This window comes from Nematostella vectensis, chromosome 3 (assembly GCF_932526225.1).
Source record: "Nematostella vectensis chromosome 3, jaNemVect1.1, whole genome shotgun sequence".
Lineage (NCBI taxonomy): Eukaryota > Metazoa > Cnidaria > Anthozoa > Actiniaria > Edwardsiidae > Nematostella > Nematostella vectensis.
Genome location: NC_064036.1, coordinates 2,422,418 through 2,448,626, shown reverse-complemented (window position 1 = coordinate 2,448,626; position 26,209 = coordinate 2,422,418). Strand labels below are relative to the sequence as shown.

The window sequence follows — 26,209 nt, the reverse complement described above, 5'->3', positions numbered from 1 at the left end:
TTTCACTATTCGGTTTACTCTACTGGGTTATTATCTAAACGTTGGGTCTGTGTTGTAATGAGGCTGTTTGACATGTCTTGTGTATGAGTGTTTGTCATGAATCAACAAAAACTTTCGTATTGCACAATGACTCACGCTCATTGCTCTCAAGTGTTTTTGTGCGCCTTTGTATCTTGAGGTATAACACACATTCATACACCACAACTGTTCAACAAGTAACGGTTTAAAGTAGCCAAAACAGGCTAGTTTTATATTGCGCAATTGAAGATGGCATGCTTTTCCTGTCATGTTTGGAATGTTGAACTAAGTCGCAAATCACTCAGAGGTTAAGGAAGCATTCTACTGTGAAGATCAAAAGGTTATTTTCCGTGTTTACTAGCTTTTGCACGTTTTTTTCTCTAATCACAAGGACCCCATGAGACCCAAAAGAACAAATGAACAACGACAAGCAACAAGAAGAAAAACAACAACAATTAAACATTTTACGCAATTGTAAGCTTTACAGCAATTAACATTCAGTACAGTACTTAAAACTTCGCAATCCTGACGATTCATTCGAATTTTTGGTTGTAGGTTTGTATCGTAAAAAAGATACTCGTAAAGCTATAAAGACCGGAGAGCTTATTCGATATTTGGGCCAGTGTTTTTGAAGGGTGTGTTCTTCTCCAAAGCACATACTGTAGGACGGGGTGTAAAGCTTAGTTTAGCTTTTTATTTTTCTTAGTTTATTTTTTTTTAAGCTGTGCATCAATGCCTACTGTCTCCAATGTTTTCTCCCCGTTTTCTCGGTTTTGCTCTATTACTTTTGGCTTTTCCCAACGCAGTATGACTGTACCCAGCTCAGACTGCGTAACGTATACTCGGTCACTTTCTAGTCTATACGAGCTGGGTTTGGGGGCATGCTCCCCGGAGAAATTTCTGACTGATTTTAATAGATTGGAAATGCAAAAATCCAAAATTTAATGCTCATTGCTCATAGTTACTTCTATATCTCCCTGGATTACGCCAGGCCCGGGCTCCCGTTTTATTGTAGTGTTATTCCTGCAATGCCTTGCTGTGTGTTTTCAAAAACAAGCTTCGCTTACTGTAACAGCGATTGAAATTGTTTAACTTTTCCTGTTTTCAGAAAACTAGCCACGACTAAGTTTGAGCCGACCGATGCGCGCAAGGCATTGCCGTGCTTTGATGAGCCCGCGATGAAAGCGACCTTCACGACAACTATTGTCCACGAACCCGACTACACTGCACTGACGAACATGCCCGAGGCGATCAACAAGACGCGCTCAGACGGTCTGATAGAAACGAGGTATCATAGCAACGAGGGGTGGTATGTGGGGGAGAAGGATGGGGAGGGGGGAGGGACAACAAGAAATGAGGTAATCTAGCCACCAATGTGATATGAGGGGGGAAGGGAAGGGGGAGGGGGCAACGCAAGCAGACGGCTATAGAAATTGTGTAACATGGCAACGAGCCAGATGCGAGATGTGCGTGGGAGATACATGCCAAACCGGCCAAACGACATGACAAGACAAGAATCACTTACGACAAAGATTAGCCGATGTATCGAGTTTTTTAAGGCGTCAGTGTGGTGTCCATGTACCGGATATGGTTACGATTTATTGCGCAATCATTCGCATCTTTTTGGGATATATGTTCCTATTTTGTCTGCTGTTATCAGTGTTGCACTAAAAACACGTCCAAAATCGCGCATTGTCCAAGAGTTATGTGTCAAGGAACACTAAAACATTCGGGTCTCACTACCTAAGGAGAAATACGAGTACTGATACTTGCGTCATATTAATGCGTGTCAAATCAATGCGCTTATAAGTAACCCTCAGCTGTCATTGTGCAGAGGTATGACCAAAACATGACATATCACAGGCCCGTTTCCAGGAGGGTACCTGAAGGGGTGCGAAACCCGAAAAGTGGACCTAATTTTTCTGGGGGAGGGAGTGAGTTTTCTGATAAAAAACTGACCACCCCCGAATGAACAAAAAGGGATTTTTTTATGCCTTATCTCCACGGGACGTTTATTGTCGGATTTGGCTACCAAAAAGTGTGACTAGCTTATGCTTTATAGTTTTGTCTACAAATAGCACGTCCATTGGGAACCGAAAGTGGACTTTAGGCCGTTGTGGGGGGTACACCCCCCCCCCTGGGTACGAGCCTGTATCATCCACCTTACCATATTACCATATATTTGTATTTTTTTATTATTTCGTTTTTTAATTTTTAAAGGTTTATGAAGTCGGTGCCTATGTCAACATACCTCCTTGCTTTTATCGTCTGTGACTTCAAGCACACAGAGACCATAACGGGAGAACACAATAACGTCACGGTAACGTCACGCCATTGATCCCCACATCACCACCACCATTCACTCCCTTCAGGAACACCATACCAACAGACCCCTCTCTTGCAATAAAACTTTAAAACGTTTTTGTACCATACGTACCATATGCATGAACAGTGCCTTAGCACTAGGGGGTTGTTAGAATATCGGGGGGAGGGCACGTGCCCCAGCCCCTGCTACGGCCCTGATGAAAGTTTGTTTCCTTACAGCTGCGTGTCTGGACTACACCGGATCAAATAAACCAGACGTACTTCGCGCTTGATGTAGCGGAGAAGATAATCACGTACTTCGAGAAGTACTACAAAGTCATGTATCCACTGCCCAAGCAAGGTATGCCAGCAAATATGTTATGACACCAAATATGGTATGTTACCAGATGAGTTATCTCATCTCATATGGTGCAGGCAAAAAACATACAAGGTTTCTTACTAAATAAGGTAATCACACTGAAAAGGCGTGCAATCAAATAAGTTACACCACCAAATAAAGCATGCCACCAAATAAGGTATGACTCCAAATAAGTTATGCCTTCAAATAAAGCATACCATCAAATAAGGTATGCCACCAAATAAAGTATGACTCCAAAAAAGGTATGACTCCAAGTCACACGACTTTTACATCCACTAAATAAGGTATGTCACACAATATATACACCCACCAAATGAGGTATGTCACACAATCTATACACCCACCAAATAGGGTATGTCACACGACTTTTACATCCACTAAATAAGGTATGTCACACAATCTATACACTCACCAAATGAGGTATGTCACACGATTTATACATCCGCCAAATAAGGTTTGTCACACGATCTATGCACCCACCAAATAAGGCATGCTGTTTATCCACCTCTCATTGCTCAGATATCTACAACCCTATTTCCGTCTGCCCTATAGACCTGATCGCTATCCCGGATTTCTCTTCTGGTGCGATGGAGAACTGGGGCTTAATCACGTTCCGCGAGACCGCGCTTCTGTACCAGCCAGGTGTCTCGTCAGAATCTAACAAGCAGCGCGTCGCTGTAGTCGTGTCTCACGAACTTGCTCACCAGGTGCGTCAATGACTTCATCTTTAACCCATCATCGGGACCCAGGACGTCACGGAGATCGGGGACACAGGAAGCGCGCGTACGTCCGCTTCCAGTACCTGCTCGCCCAGGGTCCCCGAGGATGTCTCTAGCCCTGGTACTTCGAACAACCAAGTCAAATTGTTAGAAATTGCGAAAGAGTAGTCAAACATATAAATGAAAGCTATAGATATTTCATTCCTTAGAAAACGGGGTATAGTGGGTTAAATTCTTAGAAAATGGTCTATCCTTGAGGGTATAAAATTTTGGACAAATACTATCCCCTAGGGGGTGTTTAAAGATCTTTCAGATTCTGCTATTTCTTAGAGTATTCCCTAGTTATAAAAATCCTTCGACCACACCCAATTTGCTAGGGTCTTAGGGTTGTTGGCCACACCCCAAGTGCTCAGCATGTGTGGAAGCACGGGTGGCCTAGTGTGTTAGCGCGTCGGCCTCTCACCGCTGTGGCCCAGGTTCGAATCCTGGCTGTGATGGGGATTTTTTTTTTATCTATTTGACATTTCTCATATTTCGTTTGGCAACATAGACTTTCATTTGTTCTACCATTGGTTCGGTAACATAGGCTTCCATATCTTTTTTAAGTGGTTCGGTAACATAGGCCTTCATATCTTTTTTCAGTGGTTCGGTAAAATAGGCTTTCATATCTTTTTTCCATTGGTTCGGTAACATAGGGTTTTTATATCTTTTTTTAGTGGTTTGGTTACATAGGCTTTCATATCTTTTTTCAGTGGTTTGGTAACATAGGGCTTTGATATCTTTTTTCAGTGGTTTGGTAACATAAGCCTTTCATATCTTTTTTCAGTGGTTTGGTAACATAGTCTCTCCCAAATGGTGGAACGATCTATGGCTAAACGAGGGCTTTGCAAGTTACGTTGAATACCTTGGTGTCAACCATACTCATCCAGACTGGCAAATGGTAGGTTCTCTAACTGGTATGATCCATACATAAATGACACGTTTAGGGTAGATGTAAGGATGCAAGCTTCAAGAATATTGACAAGCAGACTAATGGAACGCGTATGAAGCCGAACGAGTCTGCGCCGATTTTTGTGGTAGCTAAGTTATCCATGTGAGTAGAAAAGATTTGCCAGGGAGGTGGGCAAGTAGGGGTGCGAAACCAGAAACACATGAACAATAATCCCTGGCAGGCCCGTACCCAGGATTTTTCTTGGGGGGGGGGGGGGGTGCGAAATCCGAAAAAGTGGACCTAATTTTTCTGGGGTGAAGGGGGGGAGGGAGGGAGTTTTCTGATAACAATCTGACCATCCACGCAAGAACAAAAAGGGATTTTTTTTTGCCTTTGCAGTATCTCCATGGGACGTTTATTGTCGGATTTGGCTACAATTACAAGTCTGAGTTATGGATTAATGACATACCAGAGTAATCTCGCTTATGCTTTATAGTTTTGTCTACAAATAGCACGTCTATTGAGAACCGAAAGTGGACTTTCGGCCGTTGTGGGGGGTTGGTACGGGCCTGCTGGTTTAGCGTTTTTTTATAACATGAATGGACCGATTTTTAGCGCTAGGGGAGGGGTATGCACGCCTGCTGTACCCTCGATACGCGCCTATATAAATAGCAAGGGGGAAAGGGAATATAAAAAAAGGAAAGACTGACTGAATTGGTTTGAATTTAAAAGGTTTTAAAGAATCTCTTATTTTGCAGTTAGACCAGTTTCTTCTGTTAGACCTTCAACTTGTGCTACCACTTGACTCACTCGCCACCTCTCACCCCATCTCCGTGGAAGTGGATCATCCCAAGAAAATCAAACAGATCTTTGACAGGATCTCCTACAGCAAGGTAAAACAAACATATCTTTGACTGGATCAAACAGATCTTTGACAGGATCAAGCATTCCTTTGACAGGATCAAGCATTCCTTTGACAGGATCAAGCAGATCTTTGACAGGATCAAGCATTTCTTTGACAGGATCAAACAGATCTTTGACAGGATCAATCATTTCTTTGACAGGATCAAACAGATCTTTGACAGGATCTCCCGGGGGGGACTCCGATAACAATAATCAATTTTAACCCTAAGCGATAGTACTTTGGGTGTGGTCAACAGAAATTCGGACCCCTAAGAGATGGCAAATTGGGTATGATCGAAGGGATTTTTTACCCAAGAAGCAGAATCGGAAAAACCGTTGTCGAATTTTATACCCTAGGAGAAAGAAGAATCGGAAAAACCGTTAAACACCCTTCAAACTATAGCAGTTGATCGGATTTATATACTCAGAAGTCAAGTTATCGGGCGCCCGAGTTATCCGAATACGAATGGATGAAAGTTAGTCTCTAATTAGTCAGTTCTAATCGGCGAGCAGTTCCAGTTATAGACTCGATTATCACTGCCCAGTATTGAGACTATTTCCTCGTTTCGTGCTCACGTATGAGTGTTCGCTTGGTTTTCTAGGGGTCTTCAATCATCAGAATGCTGGCGGGTTTCTTGGGTGATGACTTGTTCACTGATGGGCTACAGGTATTTATCATTATGTAATAGATATAGTAAATAATGGAGACACCATCACTTATGAAGAAAAAAGAAAAAAAAGGGGGGGAGAGGAATTGGGAGCAAGGAGAAGGAAGCCCGAGTTACCGTGTTATAATATGGCTAGCTATCCGAATCTTGTGTCAGAGTTATCCCAGTAAATTTTAATCAAAACCTCATCAAATCCATAGAGAAAGGACTCGTTTCAAAGGATATTCAAGTTATCCGAATTCTCGAGTTCAAATGAGTATACCGTTACCATTCGGGTACGGAAAACCTTAGTTGAATTGCAACGCTCCGCAATAATGACATACCTGTCAATCTCCGAAAATCCCAAGGCTTGAGATTTTTTTGGGGGGAGGGGTGGAGTATATTCATTTTTGGAGGGGAAGGGTGGGTTTAACCTTGCAGGCGTCTCACGAGGGTGTTAGATAAATTGCGCTACGCAAGGGAATTGTTGTTTCAAATATTTTAATAGAAAATAGGCAAATGACGATTTTCTATGGAATAATTTTTCGGAAGCGATAAAAATCGCTAAAAAGCGGGATATTTGGTGCTCAACGCGGGAGAGCTGGAGAAGGGATACAAAATCTTGAGATCAATCATTTTGGCCCCCGGAAATAGTTCCTTTGGGCATCAGAGGGTTTTTCGAATGTGATAAATATAGATAATAAAGTATTTCTTTTGTTTTAGCACTACCTTAAGAAATTCGCATTCAAAAACGCTGAGACGAAAGACTTGTGGGAAGCGCTTGGCGAGGTGAGGCCAACGGTTTCTTACATTGATAATGGGATGTTCACTCATCTTTATGAAATACTTGATTATGATATTACAATTAGTCATGTTTCGAATTCCACTATTTCCGCTGGATATAGTTACTAAGGGCTCATAAATACAGTGCTAGCATTCACCTAACTACTTTCAACAACTCTTTGCGACGCGTGCGTGAAACAGAGAATAAAAACAAACTCCGCCATCGCGTCGCAAAGATTTGTGGGAAGTAGTGGGGAAGGTTTTATTGTAAGCCCCAAGGAATCGTGTTGATATGTATCTACATACTGTATCTACAATACACCTTATGGAGTTCTAGGCAGTTGCTGAGTCTATATATTAAACAATTGAACTGCTCGTCGCTGCTCTCAACTCACCCACATTAGGTGGGTGTCTCAAAATGTTTGGGCTCTTCATAAGCCTAGTTTTTTTTAAAATAATTTTCCTTTATTTTCTGTATTCACCTGCATTGGCTCTCTCGTTTTTCACATATTATTTAAAAAAATTATGTCCAAGTTGGGTTGACAGCTATGTCGTGATGAACTTTGTTCTACAGACGAGCAAGACCGATGTCAAGACAATCATGGATACGTGGACTTTACAAATGGGCTTCCCTGTGGTGAAGGTCGGCCGCGTGGGGGACTCGAACAAAGCAAGGCTGACTCAAAAGCACTTTTTACTCGACCCAGGAGCTAACGTGACTATCGCATCTCCTTACGGGTATTTGAAGTAGCGTGCCCTGCTGCCCGTGTGTACCATCGCCATTCTCATTTTGTGACGCGAGTTTGGTATTTTCAGGTACAAGTGGTACATTCCTTTTACATACGTCACGCAGACCTCGCCCCAGTCCCCGCGCTTGGTCTGGATGAACATGTCTTCAGGTACGCGGTTTCGCCACTTACCCAAAATCCATGGCGCTCTCATCCCTATCCTATCACCCGCACGCGTGGGGGATTATCGTTCTACATGTCTGCCAAATTATACGAGAATCGGACGAATGCTAGGGTACCAACATTTTAAAAGTTTGTTGCTATCAAGTGCATTTTTTTTCGTTGTAATGCGCCTCTAAAGGTTGCGAGGTCCTAATTTCCAACACTTTCGCAACATCTTGCGTGTCAATCAAATCCATTTTATTTGTGTTAAGTACCCTAGATAATGACATAAACAAATCATTTTTGCAGATAAACATTTTTCGACTTTTTTTGTGAACATGAACCGTTAAGAACGTTGATTTGTTATTCCATTAAGCGTTGGAATGAAATTTTTATTTTATTCAAATCATTGACATACAGTAAAGCATTCAAATGGCTTGCAAATCGCCTGTTTCCACATATGGCCGCAACTATGCTGCACCAATCCGCTTACAAGAATTTCGACTCGTTTTTGACTTCGAAGTTTGAAAGATTTCAAATTAGCTATCCTCGCAACTGCTAAAGTAATCAGTCGTGGGTGTATTGTCAACTGGATATACGACGATTTGAGGAAGTTTCATACTTAGAATCTTGTACATGTTCCTTAATTATAACCATCAAATCTAGTGGTGTGGTTCTTTCGAACTCCCTAATCCCCCTGGCTACGGGCCTGGGATGGTACTGGAACGTTCTCAATAGTCATCGGGCTATGCTGAAGGCTTTTTCGCAAAGACAAGCACCATCAAACGCCTGCATGCAGGTTAAACTAATGAATTCTCCAACGCTTAGCATTACAGCTTTAAATTTTTCATTCTTCACGCAGAGCCCTACACTCGTCATGTGACTTAGCGAAGACGCTCACGTATGCTCTACTGCCATCGTCTACATCACTCGCTGCTGTCACAATAACTTTTGCGGCGTGTTTCTCATTGTTGATGGCATTTGCCTTGCGATGAGTGCTTTGGCAGAGAAGGGAAACGTGTCGCCTTGTATAAGTCGTGGCTTGGGAAGACCGAGATCAGACATGTACGCTGCTATTAAGATATGTGTGCTGGAACCACTGATTCACGTGTTTAGATCGCAGAGGTATCGAGTGTTTTTCGTGTGAATAACTTCGAAGTCGACTATCCCGAAATAGCTGAACTTTTTCAGGTGGTTCTTGATTGGGATGACAAAGTCCTCGTAGACGTTGTTTTTCAGTCTTTCCTGGTCTTCCCAGTCAAAGACTTGGTCGTGTACCTGAATTCCATTCATTTCGTTTATCGCGGTTCCCAGCCACTACCTCTCCGCGTTTAGACAGGTAGAATGTGTAGCTGGGTACCTCAATCACGCCCTCGATGTATTCTTGCAGTACAAACTCTGGCTTCCACTTGCCCACGATCTTTGATAATATTTCTTCCAATTCCTTGTTATCGTGGACGAGAAAGTTGCCCAGTCCGGCGTATCCATGGTCCACCTTGACTATACACGGGAATACGGGCTCGTTTGGACTAATCTGCTTCGGGCTGCTGACGTTTGTATGCGATATCTCACTCTTTAGCTGCAGCCTGTACATGGTGGCCGGGTCCACTGCGTGCTTGTTTGCGGGGATACTCTATATTGCTGTGGTCGTGACGATAGGAGTATCATCGAGTAGTCCGTCCTCGATGAATGTGATTGTTATCGGCGAGAAAACCGGAAGCCATTCTCTCCAGTGTGTTGCCAGCTCTGGGTCGGGCCCCTCTTCGAAAAGAACTGGGACTTCACCTCCCATCGCAGCTAAGGGCTTGACGGCATTATGCTGGTACGCTGCTCGTGACACCCCACCCCAGTCGAAGATTCGATATTTTTTATCATTAATAAACCTGTGGCCTTTCGAAAATGTCGACGGCCAGTAGGTAAGAAAATATGCCTGGTTCAAGTCCCTCAGTACTAGACTACTTAGCGTTGTGGATTTGTGATGTCGCCATGTTTGTTAAAATGTTCTAATCGACCACAAGGACGGATAGATAAAAACATTGAATCGAGACCAAGCGTGGATAGTTTCCGTCATTTGCAGTGATCCTTAACGCAAATTGGCTGTGTATTATGCAAATCCTTTCATTTTACACTTCACCGTTTGTGCCTCGAAGTCCTCAAGGCTTTTCGCACTCAATCATCATACTCGATAAAGCAGCTACCTTATTACACTTTATTTTCGCGTCACATTAATTTCGCGAATTTCGCGAAGTGACGTTAAAATAAAATGTAGCGTAAAATGGATGCGCGGTAAATTAATTGAGTACCCAAAAAGCCTTCTGGTGAAAAATTAGCCGTTTGATTGAAACACCTTGTCTATTTAGTCCTCTTATGTACCTATAGTACCATAAGGGGTTGAATTAGACAATTCTAAACTGTATTTATATATTATTGTGGAACTAAATTTAGTCCACGCATGGTTTTTGTTACAGCTTGTTACGGTTTTGATGATTTAAGCACATTCTCATTCACTTGTTTTGCTTGATTTTATTATCCCAAAATCGCAAAAATTGCCATGTTACACCAGGGAGCTGCTGTGTCCGCCGTATCCATGGTCCACCTTGACGATACCCGGAAATACGGGATGTTTATATGCGTGTATAGGATTTTGCATAGATTTTCCCAGCACGCCTTTTTCGTTGAACACACATTTTATTCAAACACACGACGACTGACAAAGCGGCGATAAGCTTCGATGAAAAACTGTAAATCATGTAAACAAACAGTCTTAGCATTTGACAACCAGCGTAAAACAACAACAGCTCACATCTTCTCACAATTCTATGCGGTCTCCAACGGTATTACAATTGATTAATAATAGCTTTCCAATAAAAGACTCAACAAATGAGACACAGTCGTCTCGCCCACGCCGCAAGACGCGCGACCACGTGACCGCACAGGAATCCCGTGGTTGAGTAATAAAATGTAGGAAAACTCCCAAACATCCCGCACCCCTTGGGACGATCTGGGAAAGACCCAATCTGTCATTATAAGGTTCTATCTATGATCTAACAAATGTCATTCTCTAGTAGAAACAACTTCTGGATCGGACGGACATAGGTACCATCCGTCGTCTTGACCATGACGGTTCGAAGCATCCCATCTTGACCAGGGTATGTCTCAACAACACGCCCTAGGTTCCACTGTCCTCGATGTTGGGCATTATCGACTAGCGCGCAGCACCAGCGCGTTGATTTTGAGATTGGGCTTGACTGTTCGCCACTTTCTCCTTGGCTGTAACAGGGGTAGATATTCCTTAAGCCATCGGTTCTAGAATACATCAGTAAGGAACTGAACTTGTCTCCATGTCTTCTTGTACATGTCTGTCCGAAGACTCCCGGTGGTAGGGATATACACACAGTCATCGATGACTGGGTTGAGTGGTGCAATCTTGCTGCATGACTTCACACTGCCTTTCTTCTTCAGATCTGCGAACTCTTGACTTTACGCTGACCTTTGAACGACCTTGTAAATTGCTTCTGTGGCCGCGTCATATTCATAAATGGACAGAGGACCCGTAGGCGTAGACTTACGGTCCTTGACAAAGCATACAAAACGCAGCAACCACGCAACCTTCCGTCTGAGTTGTGTCCAATCAGAACAACTCCCAATCAACTTCTCAAATGAAGATACCCGAGGGGGGCTGGTATCGTATCGTCAAGTGTAGGAAGGTCCTTCTCTACTTCCTTTATCACATGGACACCAGTACTTTGCATGCTGGTTTCCTCCTGCAGCTCTAGGTCTGAATCAGGCACATCGCCGGCACTACAATTGGGTTAAGCATGAGACGCCACACATCCATCTATGATTAGATGTGAGTGTAGACGAATCAAGTCCCCTCGATACATCATTAGCAGGGTTGCTATCGCCGGGCACATGGTGTCACTGACTAGGTAGGGTGTTCTCGCGTATTTCAGACACCCTATTGGAAACATAGGTAGAAAAGGGACGCCTCACATTTCCCAAATAGTGCAGCACTATCTGCCTGTCCGTCCAGTAGTGTGTATCACTGATTGTCAAATCCAGTTCTTGATGCAGAATATTACCGAGGCGCGTAGCCAACACGGCTGCCTGCAGCTCGAGCCTTTGGATACTAGTAAATTTAACAGGCGCGTTTCGTTTCCTTCCCGTCACAAAGGCGCAGTAGGTATCACAGTCAGGGTGCTCAGTGCGCAAGAAGGCGCACGCCCCATATCCTATTTCTGAGGTATTACGGAACAGGTGGAGTTACGATCTGGTTTTGAGCCGGGTGTGTCGGAAGAAACCAGTTAGTCTGGCTCTCAGTTCTCGATTCATCTTCTGTGGGCATCCACGCAAACCCCTTTTCGATTCCAGGCTTGGTCAGTTTTTGGTGCAGCAACTCGGCTCTCCTTTCTGCCATGACTCTATTGTTAGGAAGACGGGGATCATCATCTCTCCATAATAGACAGACTTCGTAGGTACCATCAGGTGTCAGACGGGTAGTGTCGATTATTATCTTATCAGCCCTTTTGCCTTCAACTGATATAGGACCAACACCAGACTTTCATGAGGTGGCTCCGTACTCTTCAAGCAAGCTAATAGAAGCCTTCCTGGTAGTTTTCACATCACGCGAGCCACAGACGCTCCATCCCAAGGGGTATTTAAATTCGTAAAGCCTCCTGGACTCCTCAGGAGTTCTAACTTCTTGCTGAATGTGAGCGTAGGTAATGTTATTTCCAACCAAAATAGATACACGCTTAATATCTACTGGTGGAAACTGTATGTCCTAGAGATGAGGGTATTTTATGACATCAATTTCCTCAGGGAGTACCCGCTGTGATTGTCTTAGATGAGGTGGAACATACACCTCACTAACATCAATGCTCTCCCCTGCACTGCCCGCAAAACTCAAAGTGAAGGAGACTTGTTGATATTCCACAAAACTGTCACTGTTCATAATCTTACTGATGTCTAACGCTTCATATTTACCTTCCAAAGTGAGATGTTCCGCTAACTTCTTGTCAATGAGTGTATCCGTGCAACCACTATCCAAGAAAGCAACTGACTTGGGACAACTGACATGATATTTGCTGCAAGGCAACTTCAGGAGAAATGTCAAGAACAAAATGTCGACCTGTATTCCACCTACGTCGACCTGACAAAAGCGTTTGATACCGTCAGTAGAGAGGGCCTCTGGAAAATAATGGCGAAGTTTGGCTGTCCCAGCAAATTCATAAACATCGTACGCCAATTACATGACGGCATGCTTGCGAGCGTCCAGGACAACGGAGAGACCTCTCATTCTTTCCCTGTCTCAAACGGAGTTAAGCAAGGATGCGTCCTTGCCCCTACTCTATTCAGTCTGATGTTCTCAGCCATGCTGACTGACGCTTTTAAAGATGATGAGGTAGGCATCGGCATCAAGTATCGTTTCGATGGCTCTGTGTTCAATCTCAGGAGGCTTCAGGCGAAATCCAAGATCTCGGCTGATACTATAAACGACCTCTTATTCGCTGACGATTGTGCCCTCAATGCTACCTCTCAAGCAGACCTGCAACACAGCGTAGATCTGTTTTCTAGTGCCTGTAACAACTTCGGCCTCAAAATAAACACCAAAAAGACGGAGGCTATGCATCAGCCAGCGCCTGGAAAGCCCTACACTGAACCTAACATCATCATCAATGGTCAAAAACTCAATGCTGTTGACAAATTTACCTACCTTGGCAGTACTCTCTCCAGAAACGTTGTCCTCGATGACGAAGTTACCAACAGACTCGCCATAGCAAGCGCCGCATTTGGAAGGCTTCGTAAGAACGTTTGGAAAAGGAGAGGGATAAGAACAGATACAAAGATCAAAGTGTATCGTCCCGTTGTGCTGCCTACGCTACTTTACGGGTCTGAAACCTGGACTATCTACAAGCGCCATGCGATGAAGCTTAACCATTTCCATACTACCTGTCTGAGGAAAATTCTCAATGTTCGCTGGCAAGAAAAGATCCCGGATACTGAGGTCCTTGCACGTGCAGGTCTGCCCAGCATTCACACCATCCTGAAACAGTCTCAGCTCCGCTGGGCGGGGCACGTAGCTCGTATGCCTGATGAACGGCTTCCTAAGAAACTTCTGTTTGGTGAGCTTCAGCACGGAAAACGCTGCAAAGGTGGCCAGAAGAAGAGATTTAAAGACACCCTAAAACTCTCGCTGAAAGCATTCAACATCGATCACACCTCATGGGAGCTTCTGGCACAAAACCGTCAAGGTTGGCGCCGTGTCATTCGCAACGGTGCTGCGGCATGCGAGGCAAATTGGACAGATTTGGACAACGATTTATGGCTCTGTCATCCCTGCTATTCTGAAGTCTTTCCCTTTCACAATTTAAACAACAATGATCTATTGGATCTAGTCTTTAATTCCAATACATTGTGCCACTGCTCCCCATTCATTGATCGCGTTCGCCTTGAAAATCTTCCTCATCTAGACATAGTTTCTAGTTTGAATTTTCCGAATTTAAGTGACTTTGATTTAGATATTAATATTCCTAGTCAGATTAATTCAAAATACTACTCCCCCCATGAATTTCACTCGTCTTATGAGCTTTCAAATTTATCAGACAAATCGCTCTCACTTCTTCATTGTAATATAAGAAGTATTTCAAAAAACTTTGATAAATTACAAGATATGCTTTCTACTTTAAATCATCCTTTTAAGTTAATTGCTCTATCTGAAACCTGGCATTCTGACTGTAGAGAGCATATTGCTAATTGTTCTCTCCCAGGTTTTACTTATATATCGAAACCGACTAAATTTTCAGTTGGGGGAGTAGGTTTATTTATAGCTGTTTCTTTTAATTTCATTTTGAGGGAGGACTTATCCATTTCAAATGATCAACAAGAATCTTTATGGGTTGAAATACAAAATAATAAGGGTAGCAAAAACATATTATGTGGAGTTATTTACCGCCATCCAAATAGTTCTCTTGACCCCTTTTTAGAACATTTCTATAAAACCATGGACAAAATCAGTAAGGAGGGAAAGCTCTGCCTTTTTTCAGGTGACATAAATTTGAATTTATTAAATTCAGACTCCCACCAACAAACAGGGGAATTTCTTAATACTTTATTTTCATATTCTTTTCAGCCACATATCTTGCAACCTACTAGAATAACTGATCATTCGGCCACGCTCATAGACAATATATTTTTTAACTCGCTCGAACATAAAACTTGTAGTGGCAATATTGTTTATCCCTTAACAGATCATCTTCCCAATTTTCTGACAATAGATTCAATTAATATCAATGTCTCAAAAAATGACTTCTACCAAAGGGACTATTCTAGGTTGGATCAGGAAGCTTTAATTAATGATTTTAGCCAAATTGATTGGTCTTTACAGTTTTATGGTATGGATAATGTTAACGATATTTTTTCCTGTTTTCTTGCTAAGTCTAATGAAATAATTAATTCCCATGTTCCAATGAAAAAACTTTCTAGAAAAGAAATTAAATTCAAAGCAAAACCTTGGATATCCAAGGGCATCAGAACTTCGATTAATTATAAGAACAGGCTCTATAGGAAGTTTATTAAATCTAGAAATCAATATCATTTTGAAAAATACAAAATCTATAGAAATAAATTGAACCATTTAATTGCAATAAGTAAGAGAAAATACTATGAAAAGTACTTTAATTTTAACAAATCTAACATAAAAAATATCTGGAAAGGGATAAAAGAAATTGTCGTGCTAAAGCCTAAGGCTCATTTCACACCTTCAAAAATTGTATCTTCTAATAAGGTTTTTACCAATGTAAATGAGATAGCAAATGAGTTCAATTACTTCTTTGCTAATGTTGGCAGAAATATCAGCAACAATATTCCAAAAGTAAACACTTTATTTTCAGAATTTCTTCCAACAGCTAATTCTAACAGCTTTCTTCTAGCTCCCACATCTACAGAGGAAATTAGAAGTATAATCTTAGGAATTAAATCAGGTAAAGCTTGTGGTTCTTCTAGCCTTCCAATTACAGTTCTTAAAATACTAAGCTCTATTATTTCAAGGCCTCTGGAGATATTATACAATCTGTCCTTTTCTTCTGGCATTGTACCTGATGCCTTCAAAATTGCACGTGTCATACCTATTTACAAATCAGGCTCTCATTTTGACACTTCTAATTTTAGACCAATATCATTATTATCTATTTTTAATCAGTTACTTGAAAGGTTAATGTATAACAGAGTCATAAAATTTCTAGACAAATACGATATTTTGTACAAAAATCAATTTGGCTTTCGAGCCAATCATTCTACAGAACATGCTCTTCTGCTTATTACCGATAAAATCCAAAGATCAATTGAGGGTGGTCAATACTCTTGTGGCATATTTCTTGATTTTAGCAAAGCTTTTGATACTGTTGATCATAAAATATTATTAGCAAAACTTTATTCATACGGCATCCGTGGCATAGCTTATGAATGGTTTGTTTCCTACTTATCAAACAGGCAACAGTTTGTTTCTATTGGTAATGTGTCATCTGCACCACTACCAATAACATGTGGAGTGCCTCAAGGTTCAGTACTTGGTCCCCTTCTCTTTCTTCTGTACATTAATGATTTTAATAACTGCTCCAACTTATTTGACTTTCATTTATTTGCTGATGATGCCAATTTATTTTGTGCCGATTCTTCATTGACATCCTTAGAGACCAAAGTAAACACAGATCTGTATAATATAAATCGTTGGCTTTGTGCAAATAAATTGGCTTTGAACATCAGTAAAACTAATTTTGTCATTTTTCGACCAGCACAAAAGAGGCTGGCTAGTTCTATTTCTTTATCAATCAATAATAATACCATTAAACAAAAAAATAATATCAAATATCTTGGTGTAGTTATTGACTCCTTTCTTAACTGGAAGGAGCACATTAACCAGTTAAGTAAGAAAATCTCCAGAGGGGTCGGAATAATAGCAAAGCTGCGTTACTATGTATCACCAACAATTCTCACTCAGCTATATTATTCTCTAATTTATCCATTTCTTACTTATGGTGCTATTATTTGGGGCAACACATATGAATCAACAATCAAGCCTCTTTTTATTTTACAGAAGAAAGCTGTTAGAATCATAACTTTCTCATCTTACATTGAACATACTTCTCCTATCTTTAGAAAACTAAATATCTTGAAATCTCCTGATCTAATCTATTACTTAAACACAATATTTATGTACAAATTTCATTTGAATCTACTTCCAACTCCTTTTGATTCTTTTTTTACTACGGTTGCTTCAAGGCACAAATATAATACAAGACTGGCTTCTAAATCATCGTACTGCCTCCCTTTACCTCGAACTAATTATGGAAAGTTTAATATTCGTTTTAAAGGTGCCTCAATTTGGAATAACATCAAAGAACCTACCAAAACCATGCGTTTGCCTAGCTTCAAGGCTGCAATAAAGACCTCAATCCTTGAAAATTATTAGCTTCTATCTAGTTTTTTTGTTTTATTGCATTTTATTTTGCTGCTGCTTTCATGTATTTTGTATTCGTGCCTTGTACGTCCTTGCTATACGCTCCATTTAATTGAACTATTTTGTGCTGCCTAGCCAGATTAGCTTTTTAGTTACTTCTAGGCAGCCAATACCCAAAATCTGTAATTATTATTTATTTTCTTACTGTAATTTCTGTGTGTGGTATAAATAAAGTTATATTGTTGTTGTTGTTGTTGACAGCTGCCGCAGAGGAGCGTAGAGCCGCCAGAAAGTCTCAAGAGCCCAAAGCTGCAACAATACCATGCCCTCAGTGCCCCAGGCTTTTCCGTGCACAGATTGGCCTTATTAGCCATCTGCGCACCCACAAGCGTCCTTAGTCCCGCTCAGGATGACGGTGAAAATGTAAAATTTGAACACGATGGTCCTCGTCGTAGCGACGGACAAAAACAACAACATTGTCAGCGGTAATCCTTACTGGAACAACATTCAGCAAGACATTTGAACGCACAGTGCATAGGCCCGCCGACGATACAGCTGTAACCTTGGGTGTAACCTTGGGTGTAACCTTGGATGGTTCTGGCCCGACACTTTGATCCCTTGTCTCACTGGAATTACGATTGGCGACTTGTTTCTCCTTGTCTTTCGAAACACCCTTCTTTCGGTCGCCTTGATTATTGTTACTATAGATTATTGTTACCATATGCTATAGAGTTAAGTGACGCCCTGAGCCTTTTGAACATGGCGGTGGTTCAAGACAGGAACTCGAACCATGTCGTGGTTTCTCAAAACCACAGTTAAAACAGTATCCATAGGTTATCGCATACTGTTTCCTTACATTAGCTAGTTCACATTGTCTTATCACAGGGCAGTTCTGGAGCTTGTGTTTCCTTGACTAATAAATCTTGCAAACATCAGTAACTTGGGCCTCTTAAGCCTTCCCTTCTACCCCTGTGTCAGCAACCGTAGAAACCTTGACAGGTGTTATATTGCTTTGTCCTTGTCGTGGGGATGTTTAAGTGCCTTTAGTATCACGACGGGGCAGCGGTTGACAGACAAACACCGGATCGTGTATCATTAAAGCTCGCCGTTTGCCAAATGCCGCGACATCCCTCAACTGAGAAGTCTTCCCACGCCTAACTATTTAATAGTTCTCTGTCTGCCATTTTCGAATCAAATCATGTGGCAGGCGCTCAACAATTTCCTGTTTGTTTCTATCAGTTCACTTATCCGTGTCGCGACTTTGTTCTTTCGCGTTCTTTCTTTACTTGAAAAGGAAGCAAAACTATGTAAACAAGCCTTTCATTATTGAAATGTATCGTAAGATATCGAAAAGTCTAACCAATAGACTTTAAATTTAATTTAAAATATATAAATGATTATCCGCCATCTTATTTTTTTTCCTTAGAAAAACGCATTATTAACGGGAAAAAACTGTAAAGCAACTTATAACTATCGATTTAAATGCAAATTACAATTTTCTGGTGAATTCTTGGAACAATTCGATAAAGGAATTAGTTGATAGTCCGAGGAATTAAAAAACCCACCCCTCCCCCAGATTGCGAATGTACATTCACTATTCTTTCCCTGTCACGCCACACTTACCTTGCCCTGTCACGCCACTCTTACCTTTCCCTGTCACATGACACTTGCCTTCTTGTCCTGTCACACAACACTTACCTTGCCCTGTCACACAACACTTACCTTGCCCTGTCACACTACACTTACCTTGCCCTGTCACACCACACTTGTCTTGTCCTGTCACACAACACTTACCTTGCCCTGTCACACTACACTTACCTTAACCTGTCACACCACACTTACCATACCCTGTCACACCATACTTACCTTGCCTTGTCACGCCATACTACCTTGCCCTTTCACACCACACTTACCTTACCCTGTCACACCACACTTACCATACCCTGTCACGCCACACTTACCTTCCCTGTCACACCACACTTAACTTACCCTGTCACGCCACACACTTAAACTTCCCTGTCACATGACACTTGCCTTGTCCTGTCACACCACACTTACCATGCCCTGTTACGCCAAGTTTTTTCATGTATGACAATCTTATTGCCATGTCACGCTACACTGGCCACTTCATGTAACGCCATATTTTCCATGCAGTCAAACAATTCTTAGGTCGCCTTTACGCTACACTTTCAATGCTTGACTCAGTGTTAAATATCCTGGATGTTATATTTTTAGCGGAGATCCAGATCCCACCGCTGGATAACGGCTGGGTCAAGGGTAACTACCAACAGATCGGTTACTACCGCGTCCACTACGATGACAATAACTGGCGTGCATTAGTTGCGCAGCTCAACCAAGACCATGAGGTACGTGAAGTGTGATACGTATGTGGCACTATGAACGTCTCAGACGCAATGCGGGTCTATGATATCGCGTCTTCGCTATGATATCTGGCTTTTTTTTTAGGTGTTTACATCACAGGATAGATCCAGTCTCCTCAATGATGCGTTTAGTCTCGCCAGGTAGGTAACCCGGTAGCTAGTCGTTTTTTGTGCATGTGTTATAAGATCTATAAGCTATTGTGTGCGTCCCCAGAAGGTCTTGGAAGTGAGAGCTAAGTAGTTAATTGCGCATGACTGATTCCACTTATAGGGCTGGATACCTGAAGTATGATATAGCAATGAGCATGCTCACATACTTGGACAAGGAGAGGAGCTACGTGCCGTGGAAAACTGCCTTGAACGCGTTGAGCTACCTGAAAACAGTCCTTGCAAATAGGCCTTCATACGGGAACTTACAGGTCAGAGATATAGGAACATAGAGGGCAAAGGCTCAATGGCTAGACACGGAGACTTAGATTACGGGCCTTAAAGAAGGAGCTACGGTATAAAAGGCGCGTGCCCATATGCGAAATGGCTCGAAAATAAGACCATCGAGCAGTGCAGAGCCTCGGTTCGGTTTTCTATCTCAAAATAAATAAAAAACCCATAAAAGGTCCCCATATTATTAACGGATAATAATCAATAGCGAAAAACATGCGGTACCCTAAGATGAGACATTACCAAAGAGACATACGGGAACTTAAAATGAAAGATACGGGGACTTTATAGATGTAACACTGTGTGGTTATGTCTTCTCAGAAATTCATCCGCGGCAGACTTGCAGGTCTTGCAAACGAACTTGGATGGGAGATGAAGGCATCTGACAGCCATATCGACAGGTCACCGCGCCGCCCCATATAGTGACTCCGTAATAGTAACTTTATTCCCATCTGCTATTAGGATATTATCATTGATAACAGGTAGAATAGTCAAACTGATGCAAAGAGAGAAATCGAAACTATGTTGTTGAACTACACGATTCAGATGAGGTTTGAAATGAAATCAGTTCCTTCTCCTCGCTCTAAGTGCAAATGGGGCGCTACATTTCTCTTCTAGAATCAACCACCCAGGAGCTTCTTCCCCTCGTCTTTCTAATAGCCCCTATCATAAAAAGTTTTGGTTTTTCTGCTTTTCAAGTCGTGTCCTAAATATAACCGCTTCAGGTACCTCCGCGGAGCCATTCTCGGCAGCGCGTGCAGTGTTGGGTTACCGGAGGCTGTCGGGAACGCCTCGCGTATCTTCAAGGAGTGGCAAACAGGAGAGCGGTATGGCCTATCACATGACATTACATAACAAGTTATGGGTAAGGTCTATATCACATGACATTACATAACAAGTTATGGGTAAGGCCTATCACATGACATCACATAACAAGTAATGGGTAAGGCCTATCACATGACATCACATAACAAGTTATGGGTAAGGCCTATCACATGACATCACATAACAAGTTATGGGTAAGGTCTATCACATGACATCACATAACAAGTTATGGGTAAGGCCTATCACATGACATTACATAACAAGTTATGGGTAAGGCCTATCACATGACATCACATAACAAGTTATGGGTATGGCCTATCACATGACATCACATAACAAGTTATGGTACGGCCTATCACATGACATTTTCACATTTACAGAACGCCGTTAATGATCATACCGTCGCAATAGGATTAGCACAGCCACCTCCGCAGGGGTCTTCCGCGTGCTCTCTGTTTTCTTGTGAAGGAGGCTAGGATTAGTCTGTATGGGGTGGTGGGGTAATAGAGATGGCTGCGGAGGAGGCTAGGATTAGCCTGTATGGGATGGTGGGGTGATAGAGATGGCTGCGGAGGAGGCTAGGATTAGTCTGTATGGGGTGGTGGGGTGATAGAGATGGCTGCGGAGAAGGCTAGGATTAGCCTGTATGGGATGGTGGGGTGATAGAGATGGCTGCGGAGGAGGCTAGGATTAGTCTGTATGGGGTAGTGGGGGTAGGGGGATGCCAGTGAAGAGACTCATTACCCAGCGCTGATATTTTATAAGGAGATAAAGGCTTCATATTTTGTTTTATTGTGCTTTCAGGGCTTCTATCAGCGTTGACCTACGGTCAATCGTCTACAGATATGGGATTGCTGCAACTGGGCCGGACGAGTGGGACTGGATGTTTGCCCGTTACCAGGCCTCCATGGACGCATCCGAGAAGATCTCGTTACTAGAAGCCCTAGGACACAGCAAGCAAACCTGGATTCTGAACAAGTATGCACGTTTAACACACCCTAAACAGTCTTTACATCCGGGGTACGACAGGCGCGTACACAGGGGTGTGTCCCCCACCCCGCCTTGACGGCCAAAAAGTGGGCCATTTTTTATATCAAGAAATATTTAAATACTATGCTTTTTCCTTAAAATACTCATGACTGCACCCCCCCCCCCCCCCCCCCAAGCCACCCTGGGCACCTGCATGATTAATCAATTATTGTATTTTAAATGTTGTTTTTTGTGTACTCTTGTTTTTTGTTTAATGCTCTTTTCAAACTCCAAACTAGTTGTCCTGTTCTGTTCTGTTCCAGGTTATTGGCCAGCTCGTTGAATTCGTCCATCGTTCGCACGCAGGACACGATCAGTGTTATACTATCGGTAGCTGGGAACCCTGTGGGGAAATATCTTGCGTGGAACTTTGTGCGCGCGAACTGGGAAAACCTGCTAAAAGAGTGAGTGCGCGTGAACCGGGAAAAGCTGCTAAAAGAGTGAGTGTGCGCAACTTAGGAAAAGATGATAAAAGAGTGAGTGCGCGTGAACTGGGAAAAGCTGCTAAAAGAGTGAGTGTGCGCAAACTGGGAAAAGCTGCTAAAAGAGTGAGTGCGCGCAACCTGGGAAAAGATGATAAAAGAGTGAGTGCGCGTGAACTGGGAAAAGCTTCTAAAAGAGTGAGTGCGCGCGAACTGGAAAAAACTGATAAAAAAGTGAGTGCGCGCGAATTGGGAAAAGCTGCTAAAAGAGTGAGTGCGCGTGAACCGGGAAAAGCTGCTAAAAGAGTGAGTGTGCGCAACTTAGGAAAAGATGATAAAAGAGTGAGTGCGCGTGAACTGGGAAAAGCTGCTAAAAGAGTGAGTGTGCGCAAACTGGGAAAAGCTGCTAAAAGAGTGAGTGCGCGCAACCTGGGAAAAGATGATAAAAGAGTGAGTGCGCGTGAACTGGGAAAAGCTGCTAAAAGAGTGAGTGCGCGCGAACTGGAAAAAACTGATAAAAAAGTGAGTGCGCGCGAATTGGGAAAAGCTGCTAAAAGAGTGAGTGCGCGCGAACTGGGAAAAGCTCCTAAAAGAGTGAGTGCGCGCGATCAGGGGAAAGATGATAAAAGAGTGAGTGCGCGTGATCTGGGAAAAGCTGCTAAAAGAGTGAGTGCGCGCGAAATGGGAAAAGCTCCTAAAAGAGTGAGTGCGCGCGATCAGGGAAAAGAAGATAAAAGAGCGAGTGCGCGCAACCTGGGAAAAGATGATAAAAGAGTGAGTGCGCGCGATCAGGGAAAAGATGATAAAAGAGCGAGTGCGCGCGAATTGGGAAAAGCTGCTAAAAGAGTGAGTGCGCGTGATCTCGGAAAAGCTGCTAAAAGAGTGAGTGCGCGCGAACTGGGAAAAGCTCCTAAAAGAGTGAGTGCGCGCGATCAGGGGAAAGATGATAAAAGAGTGAGTGCGCGCGAACTGGGAAAAGCTGCTAAAAGAGTGAGTGCGCGCGAACTGGGAAAAGCTGATAAAAAAGTGAGTGCGCGCGAATTGGGAAAAGCTGCTAAAAGAGTGAGTGCTCGTGATCTGGGAAAAGCTCCTAAAAGAGTGAGTGCCAGTCACAAGGACACCCTATCCGCTCCAAAACTACCAGCTCTTTTCTGCAAACTTTCTCATTGAACCTGACCTATCCTGCTACTAATTTCTCAAATGTATTCTCCTAGCTTCAACATTCTATCTACATTCTGCCCAACAAAATCTGGTAGTCGACTCTGCAAAATTTTCGTCTTAAGACTTCTACAGTGAAAGCTCAGTTCTTGGGGGAATATATTTATAATCTGGTTACAGAACATGACTGTTATATTATTTGTTATTTTCTTTGGTAGAGTACTGTAATTGGCCTGAAGTACCTAGTTGTATTTTCGTTTGTGGCGTATGTTCGCGGTTCGTACATTTTAAACCATACGATTTTAATAGGTGTTTTACAGTCAGCTTGCTCTGGGTTAGCTTATAGTTGCACAAATAAACGATTGCCACGTCATAAAGAAATGATTGCGAAAAGGGAAAAACGGATTGAATCGTTTCTATGATAATATAATAACAACGGGGGTCATCGTTGATTCCAGGTTTGGCACAAGCACTTTTAGGATGACAAGCTTGGTGAATGGAGTGACAAGCGGCATGAACACGGACTTCGACCTCAAGCAGGTGAGGTAGCTACTAAGTGACCATCACCATCACCACCACCATCGCCATCGCCATCGCCATCACCACCACTACCGCCACCCCCACCGCTATCACTATCACCATCACCACCACCATCACTATTATCACCACCATTACCATCACCACCACCACCATCACCACCGCTATCACTATCACCACCGCCACCCCCCCTTACCGCTATCACCACCACCATCACCACCGCCATCACCATCACCACCACCATCACCATCACCAACGCCATCGCCATCGCCATCGCCATCGCCATCGCCACCGCCATCACCACCACCATCACCATGAATACAATCGTCGCCATCGCTATTTTACCGATATCAATATCACAATCCGTGCGCCAATGTTTCAATCATCATCATCTTCTCGACATTATCATCATGTCGCCACCATTTTCATCATGATAAATTACAACATATGCGTCATTTTCCCAAGAATTAGATAATTCATAGTAATACCACGACCATGCATTTTTGTTATCTCACTTATTTTCACTTGATATCACCGACATCAAAATCGTCATCGTCTTAAGTTAAATAAATCTATGACACAACGTCCCTTAGCGCCACAATAGGAACCTTAAGCAACGACGTCGTCAACGCGGACGCTGACGGCAGAAAACAATGGGATTTTATTCAGAATTCAATAGCAGCACGTAGAAACGCGTTCTGTTTGATACATTTAAGCCGTTTTTCGTAAAACCACGACGTAAATCTCCAATTTTCACGGTCAATTGAAGACGCGAACGTTTGCTCTGTAAACTCCACTAACTACGTTCGCTGCTGTAGAAATAATGTCCTCAGTTTATTTTTATCTGTCTCTGACTCTAACGTTTTGCAATTAAATTATAATTGATCGCCAAGCGCGAACACGTCTTTTTCGATCTCGTTGTCCTAGCCGTCGCCGTCGTCCTTGCTTAAGGTCCCTTTTCTAAATCCCCACCAGCGTTATCATAAGAATAAATAATAATTGCGATTATGATCATCAGAGAAATCATTAGACATCATTTCATCATCATCATAATCAATATCACTATTATTATAATGATGATCACAATCATGACCTTCAAACACCACAAACATCTACAGGTGATGATGGTACTTATAATCATGATCGTTATAGGCATGGTGAGATGTAGTTCTCATCGTTATTCCTTGTATAATACATAAGTATAAGCATAATTACCCATCATACTATGACAATACTCTTATTTCCTCTACCATCGTCATCATTACTTTATGCTGTCGTCGCAATCCCTTATTTTCGTTATATTTTCCATTAGATGAGGGTGTTTTACAAGTCGACTGATGCCGGGACCAGCGAGAACGCACGCAAACAGTCTGAGGAGCGCACATTAACCAATATCGCATGGTTACAGGCCAACGAGGAGACCGTAGAAACGTGGCTCCGTAACAACGTGTAGCACAAGCCCCTGGAAAAGCAGGATAACAGGATATCTTACTTATCTGATCAGGGAGATTGGAGGACTGGAGATACATATATCATGAACTAGATACCTGCGCGCTTTCACTTTCAAAGCTCTTTTTTAGATAGAAAAAAAAATTATGTTATAACAGCCGTAAATATTTGGCACAAATATAGGAAAGTGTATACTGCAAAAGCTAAGGCCTTTCGAAATACGAAAAGAAGTAGACCCTTTATTTGAATAGACTGATTTGCCCTCGAAACCATCATTGAAGCGTGAAATGCGCTCGTGCAGCCATCCTGATCTGACATAGACAATGTTATAGCCGCGACAACGCCGTAGGGGAGGAAATGTTTAGAGCTAGATATTATAGCAGGCATGGACTCTTAACGCTCCTATGTAGTCAGTTGTTCAATAATTGCGTGGGTTTCACTTCTTGCTACGTTATCTTTTATCATTTAGACTTCCTGTCTCTTATAGAATTGTCTTTTTGCGTGAAAGATGTGAAATAAAGATTTCAATTTCGCTTCATATCTAAGTTTTCATAGACGAAAGGGAGTAAACAGGGGCGGATCTAGCTTTTCGCTAAAGGGGGGGTTTGGCTCAGTGACAAAGCTGGTAGGGGGTTATTTTTTTTGTTAGATATGGTTTTTTGGCAGCGGTTGATTAACAATCACCCAAACTTGGACACCGTATTTATTTGCTGATAACAATTCTCCTGCAGATGACGAATATCATTATTGACCAATCAAAAGCCATTTCATGGAATTAACCTGATTTTAGTGACTAATCTCAGGCGATGTTTTCTTTGGCTTTGAGCTCCTTATAACAACAGTAGCAACTAGAATACTTATTGCCCTAACGCAACATAATAGCTGCCATATTCTGCATATTGCGTGTGTGTGCTAAACAATCCGTCTCTCCGTCTGAGT

At 42.5% G+C, this 26,209-nt stretch overlaps 1 protein-coding gene and 2 long non-coding RNA genes across 3 annotated transcripts in view; 1 reads left to right on the top strand and 2 right to left on the bottom strand.

The window, feature by feature from the left end:
• Positions 1-870: 870 nt before the first annotated feature.
• Positions 871-25,808, top strand: LOC116612037 (glutamyl aminopeptidase-like). The gene is made up of 19 exons (XM_048725726.1): positions 871-1,306; positions 2,239-2,338; positions 2,563-2,683; positions 3,254-3,408; positions 4,247-4,360; positions 5,110-5,244; positions 5,857-5,922; positions 6,625-6,690; positions 7,259-7,422; positions 7,501-7,583; positions 19,267-19,397; positions 19,498-19,553; positions 19,684-19,831; positions 20,172-20,251; positions 20,576-20,677; positions 21,480-21,653; positions 21,968-22,108; positions 23,743-23,824; positions 25,134-25,808. Exons 1-19 carry the CDS (start codon positions 1,197-1,199, stop codon positions 25,272-25,274), a joined length of 2,169 nt encoding a protein of 722 aa, XP_048581683.1. The 5' UTR covers positions 871-1,196; the 3' UTR covers positions 25,275-25,808.
• Positions 13,084-13,800, bottom strand: LOC125561392. Its single transcript, XR_007307419.1, has 2 exons — positions 13,527-13,800; positions 13,084-13,374 (listed from the first exon to the last, which is right to left on the bottom strand). It is a non-coding gene; the product is annotated as an uncharacterized LOC125561392 (long non-coding RNA).
• Positions 24,322-26,209, bottom strand: part of LOC125561393 — a 4,529-nt gene continuing 2,641 nt past the window's right edge. The window contains exon 2 of the long non-coding RNA XR_007307420.1: positions 24,322-25,283. This is a non-coding gene — a long non-coding RNA (uncharacterized LOC125561393). The remainder of the gene's footprint in view (positions 25,284-26,209) is intronic.

What these genes read in the sequence shown, in the direction of transcription:
- LOC116612037 (XM_048725726.1), top strand. Translation starts at nt 1,197, where the DNA reads ATGAAAGCGACCTTCACGACAACTATTGTCCACGAACCCGACTACACT. An exon ending in TGGGAAAACCTGCTAAAAGA is followed by an intron (nt 22,109 to 23,742) that starts GTGAGTGCGCGT and finishes CGTTGATTCCAG; the next exon opens with GTTTGGCACAAGCACTTTTA. An exon ending in CGGACTTCGACCTCAAGCAG is followed by an intron (nt 23,825 to 25,133) that starts GTGAGGTAGCTA and finishes ATTTTCCATTAG; the next exon opens with ATGAGGGTGTTTTACAAGTC.